This window comes from Saccostrea cucullata, unplaced genomic scaffold (assembly GCF_032062105.1).
Source record: "Saccostrea cucullata isolate Sc308-1 unplaced genomic scaffold, CSIRO_AGI_Scuc_v1 ctg385, whole genome shotgun sequence".
NCBI classification, from domain to species: domain Eukaryota; kingdom Metazoa; phylum Mollusca; class Bivalvia; order Ostreida; family Ostreidae; genus Saccostrea; species Saccostrea cuccullata.
In genome coordinates, this window is record NW_026922796.1 from 68,766 (window position 1) to 86,565 (window position 17,800).

At 33.3% G+C, this 17,800-nt stretch overlaps 1 protein-coding gene across 1 annotated transcript in view; it reads right to left on the reverse strand.

Annotated features, from left to right (window-relative positions):
• Positions 1 to 1,785: 1,785 nt before the first annotated feature.
• Positions 1,786 to 17,800, reverse strand: part of LOC134262489 (uncharacterized) — a 118,230-nt gene continuing 102,215 nt past the window's right edge. The window contains exons 13-16 of the mRNA XM_062744886.1: positions 8,007 to 8,150; positions 3,991 to 4,103; positions 1,990 to 2,029; positions 1,786 to 1,853 (exon numbers count right to left, since the gene is read on the reverse strand). Of these exons, the coding sequence (XP_062600870.1) occupies positions 1,816 to 1,853; positions 1,990 to 2,029; positions 3,991 to 4,103; positions 8,007 to 8,150 (335 nt within the window). The 3' untranslated portion in view covers positions 1,786 to 1,815. The remainder of the gene's footprint in view (positions 1,854 to 1,989; positions 2,030 to 3,990; positions 4,104 to 8,006; positions 8,151 to 17,800) is intronic.

A 17,800-nucleotide genomic window follows, 5' to 3' on the forward strand; every position in this document is an offset into this window, starting at 1 on the left:
TATATATTTTAATAGCATTTCACACAAAAGTTAATTAAAAATCTTATTTCATTTAAAAGTTATTAAAATTTTAAATTTTTTGCTGGATTTGATTGACACATCCTTGCACTTTCACAAATTTTAACTTTATTCTTAATCCTTAGGAAAAGTGGCAATCTTGTTGTGTATTAATGAAAAATATTAATACTATAATCCAGAAAATTCAGAGTAGACATGTTCGTCAATCGAAAGCAAAACAAACACACAATATATTGTCAGTCCGTGCAGTTGTGGTATCAAACAATAATAGACCTTGTGTCCTGTTTACAAAAACTGTGCACGTAACATGAGTGTGCTCGATTTGCTAAACTCTGTACACAACGGAATGATGATACTTGTGAAGGAGTTTTGCTTTCTAACATTTCTACTTTGAATAAAATTATTTTTCTGGATTTAAGTTTTAATATTTCTCATTAATACACAACAAGATTGCCACTTTTCCAAAGGATTAAGAAAAAAGTTAAAATATGTGAAGGTGCAAGGATATGTCAATCAAAACCACCAAAAAATTTTAAGTTTTAATAACTTTTAAATGAAATAAGATTTTTAATTAATTTTTATGTGAAATTCTATCAAAATATATAATTCATGATATTATACAGAAAATATTAACTTCAAATCTGTGTCCAAGTACCTTTAAATAAAAATTCAATAAATTCACTTTCTGCAGAAAAAATATATACATTAAATTAATATTTATTCTTCCTGTTCAGGATGTATATTAGGTAAAATACAGGTAAACCCAGGTAAATCCTAACCAGAAATCAGACTGTAATTGTTATAAAAACACATTTCACACCTATAGTTTTATACCTATATTTATCAAATGTGTGCAAAACGGGAATGTACGTTTCTCTAAATTAAAATGCATATCAAAAAGTAAACATTATCATAAATTTATACTACTTCACTAGGCCTAAACTATTTTAGTACCAAAACTATTTTTCACCATACGGTTGAAACGATACAATGACTTTCAGTGTGAAAGTATCTCCACCAAGTATGGAATGCTACTGTGTTATACACTCAGTCTAATATTATACTTTCATGTTAATTTGTTGAATCTGAATCAACAAGGCACATTGTTAAAAACACTGCTACCCCAAGCCACACTCTCCAATATAGCAACAGTCTACATTGCTTGACGACAGGTGATATTCAGAAAAAAAAGTTAAGTTACTGCACAGAATTTATGTGTATGTGTGCAAGGTTCACAGTAACATGTATTTGTAAAACATTCAGTTTAATATCATAAATACTAGTATTGCACGTAATTAAGTGTAACATTGAAAATTTTCACTCCTGGAAAACCATAATCAACCTCGGCTGCACCTCAGTTGACAATGGTTTTCTTGGGGTGAAAATTTTCAATGTTACACTCAATTCATGCAATATTTATTATATAATATTCCAATGTACTGCACTCAATGTGTCACCGACAACAAAGCAAATTTCTGTCTGCTTTAACTTAAAATAGCTTTTATAATTGCACATGCAGATTTTCATAACTTACGCAATCGATAATTTTGTAAATTAGTATGAAGACAATGAAGAAAATTAGAGAATTCTTTATTTCATAACTTTTAAAAGAGAATTATACCCACCTTGTGTACTACAAGCTTTTAACTCCGCCCCGGAGAATCGTGTAATATTTTAAATTGATTTCTAAGCAGCTGTCTGCATGATGTTAATTTTGTGCAGAATTTTTAACTTAGCTTAATAATGAGTTTGTACATGAAAAGAGTATCATTTTCCACTGAAATTGAATTATAAGCATTAACTATATAAATTACCTTGTTCACGAAGAAATGAATCTAAAAAAATGAAAAAAAAATATTTATAGAGTCAATCCAATAATAAATTGATCTCCAAGACCAAAATATTTGTAGAGCCCCTATGTAAAAAAAGACAAGCACAAATGATTAAAGAGAGGCTGATGTAAGAACTTACTACACGTTTTGTAATTTTTTACTTTCTTCTTTTCTTCATTCTGCAAAAGAAACTAAACATTAGACACACTGTGTACTCATATTGGGCCACTTTTATTTTACTTGATTATTTTCTAAAACTCCAGTCAGTAGGTTAGTAAAAAGTATCTCTAAATTATCCCCTTCCCCAACATTTTTACTGCATACTGTATATCCATTAATCATATCCAGGAAAATCAGAATTATGAAATACTGGTGTAAATCACTTCATACAAATAACTGTATATTGAGATCTTCTTTTGAATTAATATCTATTGCACAATACAGAAAATAAATTACATTCTAAAATTAATTGGGCAAGGCATGATAAAGATGAGTTGTTTAGAATTGGACTTGGAAATTTTTGGTTTAATCAAGATTTTATTTAAACAAAACAGTTTATATCTTTGTACAAGAAAAGATTGTTGGATATCCACCTTCAAGATTGTAATGTTTTTTGTTTTTGTTTCTTTTCTTTTTTTGAAAAATCAAGTGGTTTTTTTTTTTGTACAAGCACAATTTTTCAAAAATCCATGCATATTTGACAAAATCTGTTTATTCTTAGTTAAAGAAAAATATTACAAGAATAAGGCTCTCTTCCCATAACTTAAGCATAGAAACAGGAAGATATCAGAAAATTGAAAGAAGCAATAGAATTTTGTAGTGATCATTGTATAAAAGATGAATATCATTTTTTGCTTGAATGTCCTATTTATGAAACTTTGAGAAACAAGAGGCTCAGGGGCCATATCGCTCACCTGAGCAATTGGCTAGGAAAAAGCACAGATCAGAACTGAATGTTTACTGAGGGTGGGGGGCTTGAATTTTAACCCCCCAGGGGTCATGATTTGAACAAACTAGAATCTACACTACCTGAGGATGATTCCACATGAGTTTCATCTTTCCTGGCCCAGTGGTTCTTGAGAAGATTTTTAAAGATTTTTCCTAAATATTCCTATGTAAAACTTTGATCGGCCATTTTGGCCCCACCCTACCCCCGGGGGTCATGATTTTAACAAACTTGAATCTACACTACCTGTGGATGATTCCACATGAGTTTCATCTTTCCTGGCCCAGTGGTTCTTGAGAAGAAGAAGATTTTTAAAGATTTTTCCCATATATTCCTATGTAAAACTTTGATCGGCCATTTTGGCCCCACCCTACCCCCCGGGGTCATGATTTGAACAAACTTGAATCTACACTACCAGAGGATGATTCCACATGAGTTTCATCTTTCCTGGCCCAGTGGTTCTTGAGAAGAAGATTTTTAAAGATTCTTCCCATATATTACTATGTAAAACTTTGATCAGTCATTTTGGCCCCACCCTACCCCCGGGGGTCATGATTTGAACAAACTTAAATCTACACTACCTGAGGATGATTCCACATGAGTTTCATCTTTCCTGGCCCAGTGGTTCTTGAGAAGAAGAAGATTTTTGAAGATTTTTCCCATATATTCCTATGTAAAACTTTGATCAGCCATTTTGGCCCCACCCTACCCCTGGGGGTCATGATTTAAAGAAAATTGAATCTACACTACCTGAGGATGATTCCACATGAATTTCATCTTTCCTGGCCCAGTGGTTCTTGAGAAGAAGATTTTTTTTAAAATACCATTAATTTTCTCTAATTCATAATTATCTCCCCTTGGAAAAGAGCGTGGCCCTTCATTCGAACAAACGTGAATCCCCTGTATCCAAGGATACTTTGTAGCAAGTTTGGTTGAAATTGGCCCAGTGGTTCTTGAGAAGAAGATGAAAATGTGAAAAGTTTACAACAACAAAGACGACGACAACAACGACGATAATGACAACGACAGACAATGGACAAATTTTGATCAGAAAAGCTCACTTGAGCCTTTGGCTCAGGTGAGCTAAAAATATATCAAACCATATTATTTCCGATCTCCAAATATGTACAAGCTTACTCAGTTACTCAGCTCTCAGAAAAATCCTTTTTTTTCATTGAAACTACAATCTGTTACCTTGGTTAAAATACTACGAAGCTCCTGTTTAGCTTGGGATACATCTTGAGCATTGCCAGATATTTCATACATGATGGGAGCTAAAAATTTTCTTCTGCCACTTTTCAAGGGGCCTATAAAAGATGAGTGCATATTAAAGAAATGTTCAAAGAACAGTTTAATAGTATTATATGCATGTACATGTACATGTATTTACTATAATATTTAAATTTTCTGTTCATTGGCTAATAATATTGGATCACATTTAGTCTCTGCAACTCATATCTTATATAAACTTATATTTTATATTATTAATGGATTTTTGTGAGGAACGCTGACTTTTACAGTTGACGGCTTACTTTAACACTAGGACAATGTACAGAAGCTGTTTTATGATATAAAAATTGAGCTCAACATTCAAATTAACACATAATAATGGGGCATTTAAAAGCACAGACGAGTGCTCATAAAGAAAACAACAACCACCCTACCCTCAACTCCCAGCCTTCACATGTTAGCTCAACACAAAATAAGGGGGCATTTCAAAGCACAGATAAGTGTCCATGAAGAAAACAACTACCCTACCCTCAACCCCCTGCCTTCACATGATAGTGCCCAAAACACCATACCTATGACCATTAGAAAGGTTTTATATATTATCAATTCTGTTCCTTTGTATATAATACAGGTTTAAATGTCCAAGTAAACAGACAACTGTAAAAGTCAAGGCTTCCGTAAAAGTCCAGTAATAACATAACACTGCTTATTGAAATACAAGAAACAAGAGACCCATGGACCATAATGCTCACCTAATTAAATATGGCCCTGTCATTTTTCATCAGCAAAATGAAAGTTTCATTGCCTGTTCTGCTCCACTCTACACCCATGTCAATGTTTTAAACAAAACCGAGTCCAAACTTTCTGAAGATGCTTCCATATTTCATATGACTAATCATGGACTTGTTCTTTAGAAAAGAATTTTGAAGATGTTTCCCACTTAACCCATGATTCTTGCAAAATTGAATCTTACACTTCCTGAGGCTGCTTCCATATCAGTGAGACTAGTCATTGCCTTTTTGTGCTGGGATGGGTGTGTGGGTTAGATTTGAATAAACTTAAAATTACACTATCTGTGGTTAATCATGATTAATCATGGCTTTGCAGTGGTACATATTACAAAATGAAGATAAGATGTTTACAGATTTTTCACTACTCTGGAATAAGCACTCTTGCTCATCATAACATCATTTATATGTATATTCATATGTAAAACTTTGATTCCCAATCACAACATTCCGATAAAACCTCAAAACAAAAATGGGTAATTCACTGTCATACTTTTCTTTTGGTAAACAATACACAAATAACATCCATACCAAGTTATGGCATTACTGTATACTTAAAACTATGATCTATATAAACGAAACATTGTAAATAGTCCATTATGTTTATGTTGATAAAATGAAGATGTGTACTACCATTTCTTTTTTGCATATATAAATTATTCTAATGCTAGGTTAACTCTTTATAATCGTTAAGTTCGTGTTTGACTTGGTCTCTTTTGATACAAATCTATTATTATGTGGTGATACTATTTTCCTTTACAGATAAATAATAGTATTTTTGCTGCTGTTCAAAAATTTATTTATTTGATGAAACATGTAGATTCTCTAGATGATATATTAAAATTATATTACATTGTTTTTATTTTTTTTTTTCTTGTATTAATTTTATTATTTTTCTTTAATTCGCATGGCATATTGTAACACTGTGAAGTCACTAATTTTCATGGGGGTTTAATTTTCATTGTTTTTGAGGCAAGAAGGGACCCATGAATTTATGACAACGATGAAATGTAAAAATTTAATACTGAAAAATCACGTATTTTCGTGGGATCAAATTTTCGTGGTTTGAGGAAAATCTCTTGGTACGTGGGGGATTTGATTTCGTGGATCAAGAATTAATGAGTACTTATATATTATTATGTAACATTTTACATTCTGTGGTGGACATGAATTCGTGGGTCTCGTCGTACCTCGAAACAACGAAATTTAACCCCCCATGAAAATTTGTGATTTCACAGTATACAACACTATTAAAACATTCTCCATCCACAAAATCAAGTACCTCCAAACCAAGATTTTTTCCTAAAACCTAAAAAATTTTACTCCACCAAAATATGTGATTTTACAGTATATAAGGGGAGGAACTAATAGTAAGTAAGCTGTACAGAACTTGTTTCCAATCCTTTTAATTTAATCAATATAAAATACTGTATAATCCCTATGAACCGCCCCTGCCCCTATAAGCACCCCCTTAGGTCTTTTTCAATTGTCAGGAAATAAGGGCCCCCTGCACAGTGATTAAAATCATATAGAATCATATAAAAAATTTGAAGAAAGTAAACATGAAACTTGTCTATTATGTTTATCCAATTTCTCAGTGGAAACTGAATAATTTAAAGTAATGTTAGACTTATTCAGTGATTCCTTGAATTTTTTTTTTTTCAAAAGATCTTTTGAAGTTAAAATATGATATTTAATATTTTAAAGAGAATACCGGTACCAAAATAACCGTCCCCTTTTCGCAATTTTCTAAGTGCCCAGGGCTGTTAATAGGGATTATATGGTATGTTATAAACAACAAACTTAAATCTACACTACCTGAGGATGCTTCCATCAAAATCAGTATGACTTGTTGTTCTTGAGAGGAAGTTGTTTAATGATATTTCTATATAAATATTTGATTCCCCATTGTCACCCCACAACACACTAGTCTTGAAGGGGGGTCATGATTTGTACAAACTTAGATCTTCACTACCTATGGATATTTTCTATCAATATGACTTACACAGCATTGTTCTTCTGGAGAAGAACATTTTCAATGATTTTCCCAATAAATTCATATTTGATGATTTGACCCCTATTGTGGTCCAGTCATGATTTGAAATTTGAATCTACACTATTGGTATGTATTAAAGGTTTCACATTAGTTTCAATTATTCTGGCCCAATGGTTTTTTGAAAAGACTTGAAATATTGTCAGCATTCTTTCACTTATTCTTAATTATCTCCCCTTGAAAGAGGGCATTAGTTATCCTTGTTTTGAATAACATTAAAGCTCCTTTACCTAAAATATTTTGTGTTAAGTTTAGTTGAAATTTGCTCAGCGGTTCTTGAGAAGAAGATGAAAATCTGAAAAGATAACAGATGGACCAACAGAGGAATGAAATGTGATCAGAAATATTTGACATGCTATCCTATAACTATGCATTTAAAGCATTTACTACACTAAGTTTATTTGAAATTCAATTTAATTACAAGTAGAGCTTTTCAAAAAAGCTTACCGTCTATAGCAACAATTTTAAACAGTAAACAGATCTACACTTAACATGCCGTATAATTCTTTTGAATTTCTTGATTTTGTATTTCTAAATTAGCTTTTTACGGGCATTAGCCCTACCACGGTTGTCGCTCGGTCATCTCCGTAAACTTTGACTGGCCGAGAGCTTTCGGCAAACCTCGGCTGATTCCCATTCACTCTTCAAACAAGAAAGGGGAAAAGAATAATAACAAATTGTAAAGCCTGCAAGCAATAACTATCAAATTTTATTTATAATGAAATTAAAGAGACCTTTTTATTTATTGCTATAAAAAATATCATGTTATTAAGAAATAATTACTGCTGATTTTGTTGTTCGTTTTGTCATTTTTTTAAGATTGGAAATCTTGCAAAATTGTTAAGTCGTACGAAAAACAGATCATCAGAAAGTTATCTCCCTTGCCTTGAACAACATTTCAACCAATGAAATAATTGAAAATTTTCTCATCATGCAATTTCTACCAATCACAAAAGAGAGGAAGTGCATAGTCCGAAGACTGTAAAAAACTTCAACTATACAATACCGTCTTCCAAGGAAGACGGTAATAACCCTCAATATGTCCAACCCCAAGATATATCGAAGTGCATCAATGGTCCTGTCAACTTCAAGATAATGAAGTTTATCAGTATTATCAAACAAATGTATTTATCACTTACCCAATTTAACATCAGGCTTCTGATTCTCAGAATAGCTTTTGAGCGTTTCCTTATTTGGAAATACTATAAGGACATGCTGAATGAAATGTTCTTGTACATTTTCCAGCATCCAAAGAAAATGATGCATCTGTGCCTCAATGCTACCTACAATTACAACAAAAATCATGGAAGTTTAAAAGGACATCTGTTTTCATTTAGTTTGACTAGAATTGATGAAGGGGTATACCTAAAAAAAAAAATGAGAATATGAAACAAGAATAAAATTCTACATTGTAAGGGATCCATGGAGTTCCATTGGAGTAAAACAAACTGTTAGAAGAAGATATCTTGTTCAAACACACTTGTTAAAACCTTTTACATTGCACCTCTATTTTTCCACTTAAAGGCCATCGGAAATGATTCTTAACCCTGTCATTTCACTTTTTAGACCTAAAGATATCTATGAAAGAAAATCAATGTTGAATTACGAAAAGTATTTTTTTGGCCTTTGTCTTCTGAAAAATAAAGGTATGAAGTATTTACACTTGTCACTTTTCTTACCCACATATAGATTGTTTTTGATTTAATTTGTGGTTTTTTGACGTCACAAAGGCCCAGTGATCTAAATATAGCATTGCATATAATGTTAAGTTAATCTACCGTATATACTCGCCTATAAGTCGATATTTTGGGAGTTAAATTTTAGTCCAAAACTCTATGTCCGACTTATAGGCGAGTCATAAAGATATTGGTAGTTTTCTGTAAAGTGAAATGTAGCATTCCATATATATTTCAGACAATTGCTGAAGAACAAAGCCTATATATGTATAATAGTTTATGCATTCAAAAATTACACATATAGTACAATTATTCACTTATTATAATGGTTTTATTTTGTGCATTAATTATTTGTTTAATGATTTAAAACTAAATATCAGCGTTATTTCGAAAAATATTAATAAAAACAGCTAAAACAAGAGATGTTTGTAAAACACTTATGCCCCCCTCCCCCCAAATTGGAATTTTTACAAGTCCAAAGCGCATAACTCTGTCAAAAATGGCACGATCATACACAAAACAGAACTTGACCAAGATATTTATCTGATAAATTTGTGTACCAAATTTCATTTCTGTATGTGCAACCTCTGCAAAGAAAATGAAAGGAAACTGCAAATAATTTGAAATTTTTTCAAAGTCCAAGGGGCATAACTCTGTCAAAAATGGTGCAATCGTACCCAAAACAGAACTTGACCTAGATATCAATGATATATCTGTATGCTTAATTTCATTTCAGTATGTGCGACGGTTGCAAAGAAAATGAACAGAAACTGCAAATAACAGGAATTTTTCTAAGTCTAAGGAGCATAACTCTGTCAAAAATGGTGTGATCATATCCAAAACAGAACTTGACCTAGATTTTCATGTGATATATCTGTATATCAAATTTCATTTATTAAACAGTTGCGAAGAAAATGAACGAAAACTGCAAATAATTGAAGTTTTTCTAAGTCCAAGGGGCATAACTGTGTCAGAAATGGTGCGATCGTATCCAAAACAGAACTTGATCTAGATATTCATGTGATATACCTGTATACCAAATTTCATTTCTGTGTGTGCAACGGTTGTGAAGAAAATGAACGGAAACTAAGTGGACCGACAGACCGACAGACAGCAGCAAAGCAATATGCCCTCCCTCCTTCAAAGGAGGGCATAATTAGTTTTAATTATATTAAACAATAATAATTTAGTTTTAATCATACACTAAAACATCAATTTGTTTTAATTACACTACACCAATTGAAAGATCTTTATCTGAACAAGAACTCTTAATTAACACAAGCAACTATGAGGCCATTTCTTTTTACCCAACTCCCCCGAGATAAATTAAGATAACACAGCTGCATGATCAGATCTAGAGATGCTCTTGCTTTAGACTACCAATTAGCTCCTGACAATAAACTCATTAATTTCTCTCTAATTTGACCTGCAAATTTCTGCTATCAAAATTCTTCTTGACCAGTGCTTGATAATTATGCCCATGGGACAAACTGAATTCCTCTCAAAACATTAACATTTGTTACAGATTGCTGTAAAGTATATGAATATGAAAAAATAAGTTTTTACTTAGTTTAACATTTTTTGAATAAGGATACAACTATATTTATACATTTTTTAGGATTATGAAATTTAAAATTTAAAAGACTTATTTTTTTTTTAAAAAAAATTTACTTATTTAAATGGACCGACAGACAGCAGCAAAGCAATATGCCCTCCCTTCTTTGAAGGGGGGCATCAAAGGCTGGTAAATAAATGTTTTGACAGGCAATAAATTACAATTAAGAGAATTAGAGAAGAGAGATCTTTCCTTCTGTTATCAAATTCTCAGGAGATATAGATAACACATGATCAGAGATGCCCAACTTCCCACACTAAGGTCATTAATTATCTTTAACTGGATACATGTCCACTCATATCTCCTTAAGGACAAATGCATAAATTATAATTGGAATTTTTCTAAGTCCAAAGGGCAAAACTCTGTAAAAAATGGCACGATCGTACCCAAAACAGAACTTGGCCCAGATATTCATCTGATAAATCTGTATACTAAATTTCATTTCAGTATGTGCAATAGTTGTGAAGAAAATGAACGGAAACTAAGTGGACCGACAGACCGACGGACAGCAGCAAAGCAATATGCCCTTCCTTCTTCGAAGGGGGGCATAAATATCAGTGCATTGATATAAAATGTCAAATGATTCTGGCAAAAAAGTTGTACTGACGATTTGCAATAGGCGGGTCAATTGCAAATCCCCCCAAAATAAACTCAAACAAGAGGCCCATGGGCCACAGCACTCACCTGAGCACATCAGCTAGGAAAAAGCACATATCAGATCAGAACTGAAAGTTTTATAAGGTTGTGGGGGGGGGGGGGGAGGGGCTTAAATTTTAAACCCCCCCCCCCCGGGGATCATGATTTGGATGAACTCGAAATCTACACTACCTGCGGACAATTCCATATAAATATTACTAATCATGGCTTTGAAGTACTTGAAAAGAAGATTTTAAAAGGTTTCCCTATATATTCCTATGAGAAACTTTGGTCGGCCATTTTGGCCCCACCCTAACCCCGGGGGTCATGATTGAACAAACTTGAATCTACACTACCTGAGGATAATTCCACATGAGTTTCATCTTTCCTGTCTCAATGGTTCTTGAGAAGAAGATTTTCAAAGATTTTTCCTATATATTCCTATGTAAAACTTTGAGTGGCCATTAGGCCCCACCCTACACCCACGGGTTATGATTTAAACACACTTAAATCTACACTATCTGAGAATGATTCCACATGAGTTTCATCTTTCCTGGCCCAGTGGTTCTTGAGAAGAAGATTTTTAAAGATTTTTCCTATATATACCTATGTAAAACTTTGATCGGCCATTTTGGCCCCACCCAACCCCCGGGGGTCATGATTTGAACAAATTTGAATCTACACTACCTGAGGATGATTCCACATGAGTTTCATCTTTCCTGGCCCAGTGGTTCTTGAGAAGAAGATTTTTAAAGATTTTTCCTAAATATTCCTATGTAAATCTTTGATCGGCCATTTTGGCCCCACCCTACCCCCAGGGGTCATGATTTGAACAAACTTGAATCTACACTATCTGAGGATTATTCCACATGAGTTTCATCTTTCCTGTCTCAATGGTTCTTGAGAAGAAGAAGATTTTTAAAGATTTTTCCTATATATTCCTATGTAAAACTTTGAGTGGCCATTTTGGCCCCACCCTACCCTCGGGGGTCATGATTTGAACAAATTTGAATCTACACCACCTGAGGATGATTCCACATGAGTTTCATCTTTCCTGGCCCAGTGGTTCTTGAGAAGAAGATTTTTTAACAAGAGGCCCATGGGCCACATCGCTCACCTGAGTAGAAATTGGTTTATTATTGAAATGTTTAAATCCAAAAGTAGTCCCATGACCAATCATGGCTTTGCTATTCTTGAGAAGAAGATTTTTAAAGAATTTTCCTATATATTTCTATGTAAAACTTTGGTTGGCCATTTTGGCCCCGCCCTACCCCCAGGGGTCATGATTTGAACAAACTTTAAATCTACACTACCGCAGGATGCTTCTATATAAATATGATCAATTATGGCTTTGTTATTCTTGAGAAGAAGATTTTTAAAGAATTTTCCTATATATTTCTATGTAAAATTTTCCTCGGCCATTGTGGTCCCGCCCTACCCCCGGGGGTCATTATTTGAACAAACTTGAATCTACACTACCTGAGGATGCTTCCATATAAATATGATAAATTATATGGCTTTGTTTTTCTTGATAAGAAGATTTTTAAAGAATTTTCCTATATATTTCTATGTAAAACTTTGGTCGGCCATTGTGGCCCTGCCCTACCCCCCGGGGTCATGATTTGAACAAACTTGAATCTACACTACCTGAGGATGCTTCCATATAAGTTTCATCTAAACTGGCACAGTGGTTCTTGAGAAGAAGATTTTTAAAGAATTTTCCTATATATTTATATGTAAAACTTTGGTCGGCCATTGTGGTCCCGCCCTACCCCCGGGGGTCATGATTTGAACAAACTTGAATCTACACTACCTGAGGATGCTTCCAAATAAATATGATCAATTATGGCTTTGTTTTTCTTGATAACAAGATTTTTAAAGAATTTTTCCTATATAATTCTATGTAAAACTTTGATTACCCATTGTGGCCCCATCCTTACCCCGGGGGTCATGATTTGAAAAAACTTGAATCTACACTACTTGAGGATGCTTCCACATAAGTTTCATCTTTCCTGGCACTGTGGTTCTTGAGAAGATTTTTAAAACATGCCACCAAATTTTTATCAATTCCCAATTATCTCCCCTTGAATGAGGGCGTTGCCCTTCATTTGAACAAACTTGAATCCCCTTCACCCAAGGATGCTTTGTGGCAAGTTTGGTTAAAATTGGCCAAGCGGCTCTTGAGAAGAAGTCGAAAATGTGAAAAGTTTACAGACAGACAGACAGACGGACTACAGACAAAATGTGATCAGAAAAGCTCACTTGAGCATTCGGCTCAGGTGAGCTAAAAATGCCATTAATTTTTCTCTAATTCATATTTATCTCCCCTTGGAAAAGGGCGTGGCCCTTCATTTGAACAAACTTGAATCCCCTATACCTAAGGATACTATGTGGCAAGTTTGGTTGAACTTGGTCCAGTGGTTCTTGAGAAGAAAATGTGAAAAGTTAACGACAATGACAACAATGATGACGATGACAACGACAGACAACGGACAAATTTTGATCAGAAAAGCTCACTTGAGCCTTTGGCTCAGATGAGCTAAAAATACAACCGACTTATAGGCGGACCGACTTATAGGCGAGTATATAAGGTACTCTATTTTATCAAGTTAATTTTAGTTATTTTGTGAATATAAAAGCATGTCTAACATTTGGCTGGACTCTTTTAAACAAAACTATGTTGATATTAAATATTCGATCAAAGTGTCAAATGATGAAAATGATCACTGACTGATAAAAACATGCAAACATGTTGCAAATGCGATGATTTTTTAAAAAAAATTATCTGTCTGTTTGAAGATTGTAAGCCGAATAATTAAACAAGGTTTAAGCCATGATTATGATATTTCTTAGAATGAAACTGCAAAATAACATGACAGTTTGTAAATATAACTGCACAGCTTAATTTGAACGGTGACTGGGCCTTTCTGATGTCAAAGTCTAATGGGAGATAAGGCCATACCAATTTCTAATACATGTATAGTTCATCGGATTCGCCGCTTCTATTTTCAACAAATCCAAATTATAATATTATAAAAATAAAATCCGCTCGCGCGTCCAAAAAATATCTGAATACAATTTTTTTTCTTGACTTTTTACACAGAACGCATAAAAGACTTGGAAATTTGTAGGACAGAAGCGTGGGACTTAGTTAGTTTGTTTGTACTTTGTAGCAGTCTGTGAAGTTTTGAAAGATGCCTGTGTAACTGTTCGTATGTACCAGGGGTGAGCAATTAGCATCTCCCGACGCCTGGGGCTACCATTTTTTGGGGGGTTGGGCTAGTTGTTTTCTGCAAGGAGATAGTCCGTCAGGCTAGTAAAAAATATAACTACACATGCAATACATGACACGCACAATCGGTATTTTCACTCATTTTTTTGTTATAAAATTCCCAACCAGTTGAAAATTTCCCGACAACATGCTGCTACTGTCAATAAATCTCCATAATCTTATGTTTTGCTTTTCTATATCATCTGACTTATTTACTACCAAAAACTCTCAATTTTCCTAATCCGAATTTCCTCTATTCCTCCATTTATGGTAAATACATGCAGATATCTCATTAAATTATTTACGATCACCTAATCAACTGAAAGATAAGTGTTTTGTGACTCACATAAAATATACTTCCAGTGTATTTAATGATTTAAGAAGAAAACAAAATGAATTTGATTTCATCCTAAATGAGCTAGTGCAATGATCAGAAAAAGGGAAGATAATAAATCTATTTAAATTAATTTTAATTTTTTTTTCATAACAATTTATGCATGATTAATATTGATAGTGAGAACTTAAAATTTTAAAAAGAATGACCTCAATACCCTGACTTTTTCAGCAATAATAATTTTTCCTCAACATCAATATTTATTTTAATTTTTGCCCCTCTTTTTGGGCTAGTAACTTTTTACTTGGGGCTAGTAACTTGAAAGCTGCCACTAGCCCAGGGAAAGTACTTGATTTTTTTTTTCAATTGCACACCCCTGTGTACTCTTGTTAAAAACATTTGGTATAAAGTAGTTCCATACACAGCAATTAATAGAAATGGAATCAGAGGAGACGTTTGAAGCTTTGTTTTACGAAACAATAAAGGGAACATTATCAACATATGAAAAATACAGTACACACAAGATTAAGTAAATATTGATGATATTTGTTCAATTAAAATGAAAGAAAATTCAAAAAGCTATATGCAGTTTTGATTTCAAAACCTGACATGACCTTAACAATTTGCAAAGAATTAAACAGAAAATTTGTAGAAATGAAACTACAGTACAGGCAACGCGGATCCCGTATTAGACCGCGTCCCCTCCGTGGTGTATTAATCCTTTCCGCATTACACCGTCGCGGGTTTTGATCGCGGTGCTACCTGAGACCGTGTTTACACTGCGGCGGAGCCAGCTACCGTTATTCTTCAGCTTAGATGTTGTTACCTGTAATGACTTGTCGATTTTTAAACGTGTCGAAAAAGGGGGGGGTAGCCATTTAAGACTACAACCACATTAATATTATGAATACCATTAGATGGATTTTTTTTTTTTAAATCATTTTTAAGTTTTTATCAAATTCTTTGATAAAAATTATATACCAATAGTCACTCAAAATTAATTAATTCTCAAACGCGTCTGTTATTCAGAGTCATATTGGGTGAAATATAGTACATGTAGTAAAATTTATCGAATATGTTTATGAAATCATATTTATTTATAAAATCAGTTATCTCGCCACAAATGATCTTCAAATTGCAATTTAATAAATAAATTAAATAAGTAGAATTAATTTTAGAATTTAAAGAATGCCATATAGCTTTTTTTATATGCACCGTCATCCAGTGTTCACGATTAGCTTGTTCAGTTGCAGTTACATGTAGCTATATGTGTTTATTTATCTGCGAGGTTCTATCACAGCCATCGGTTTCATTTTAAAAAAATGCCTTTTATACAAAGGCGAGGGGGGGGGGGGGGGTTATAAAGTCATGCTATTCAGAATATCAATAATTTCATAGCTAATATTTTACTGTGGTTCTATTTTCTGCTCTTTTCGGAAATTATTAAAGTCCTATGAAAATGTTGAACAAATTGCACGTATCGCCGATCGGAAAGGCTGAATCTTCTATCAGCCGTTTATTACGGGCCCTAAAATAATTTGAACACACAGCACAGAAATTATTAAAATTATTTTAAGCAGCAAATTGTCATGCTTCAAGTTTTCAGGTGTCTGTGTAACTGGTCTATACCTGCAATACCTTCACATTACGTAATCTTGCATCCTGAAGAAACACTGACGTACAATTATGAATAAGATTAATAAATGTCTTGGAAACAATCATATCAAGCTGTTACTTTAGTTAAATATTGGGTGATTAGCTATAACTGTTCCTGTGTTTTCCTTAAACTCGCATATTACGTGTGATTCGACAAAATCCACAAATGGATAAGCTGATAAATCAGCGACAGCAAGATCTACATGTACATGTATCTGTTCACCAGTCTAGACGAACTCCATAAACGGCGTTAACGGAAGTGAGAATTTCAGTCCAGAAAAGACTCCAAAAAACGAGTCCAACGCATGCGCAGTTATATAAAAAACGGTGAAAAATCGTGAAAAGTGGGCTCTTATAAAAAGTGTTTTTGCAAAAAATCTCTCTCTCTCTCTCTCTCTCTCTCTCTCTCAGAAATGATTAATAATAAATGGTTTTAGAGAACGTATTTGTTAGAATTTTGATTTCATGTGCAAATAGTTTTTAATTTCAAGTCAAAGTTGACCAACTTTGAGGTTCAGCCAGAAATCGTACAAGTAGGATACAAAATACAAATTAAACAGTCGTAATCTTATGAAAACATCTCTGTGGTTGATAATTTGTTTGTAGTGACTAAGTTAGTCATTTTAGAACTACTTTTACTGATTTTAGAAGTTTTTTTTGTAAGTAAGGAACGCTAGCGAATTTTCAGTTCGAATTTCCTCTGTCTTTCATGTCTATCGTGTACGAATGAATTTCAGGATGTTTAGATCAGCAATGAGCAACTGCATTGTAAATACATCTTACCAATAATTAAAAAAGTACTGAATTGATGGTTTTAATCATAAATAAGAGTCGATCAGGTGACAGTTACATTAGAATCCAATCAGTTTCCACATTTCCTCCGAGGCTTTTTTGAAGAAAGTTCACGTTTCAAGTTAGATCAAATACAAAGAAAAATAAACGTTTGGGAATTAAATATATAATAAAAGGGGAAAATATGTAAAATTGAACATGTAATATATATGTTGTAACTGTTAAACATTGACCGAATTTTTACCTATTTGTAATATTATTTCGTCATAGAATTCTGTATGACATCTGAATATTGAGAGCGTTAGTTATCACCATCGCTATATATATACCTAATGTTTTCACATATGAATAGATATAATCATGAAAACATTTTTAGAATTATAATCTATGAGTTTAAGAACTTAAAAAAAATCATTCTTTTAAAATTACGGTAAAAAAGTCTTCTCAAATCGAACCTGTTAATATCTCTGCTCCGCCGCCAAAATTGTGCGGTTTTTCATTAAAAAAACCGATATTTACAAGTGTCTTAGAAGTAAAATTTAAGCATCTTTACAATAGGAATTATGGCATAAAATTTAAATCAAGGGGACAAGTTAGAAAATTTATTCTTACCGACTTTATTGAATCCCGGTGTCGTACGTATATCCCAAATCACTATTTTGCAAGAGTACAGAGTGATAAATAGGTCAATAACCACTAAATAATTTAATGGGTACAATTATTTATTCAACAAAAATTGAAATCCAGTCACAGTTTACTAAATACAGCCATTATTCAGTCGTATTTGTGGAGAAAGTGAACGACAATCCATCGTTTGTTTACATCGGAAGCCATTTTGCCGCAATGCATGACGGAGCCAAAGACTTCTTTTTTGGAGTTCACGCCGTTTTTGGAGTTTGTCTAGACTGTTCACGGCAATGATTATTATGGAACTTTAAAAAGTCTGATCCATT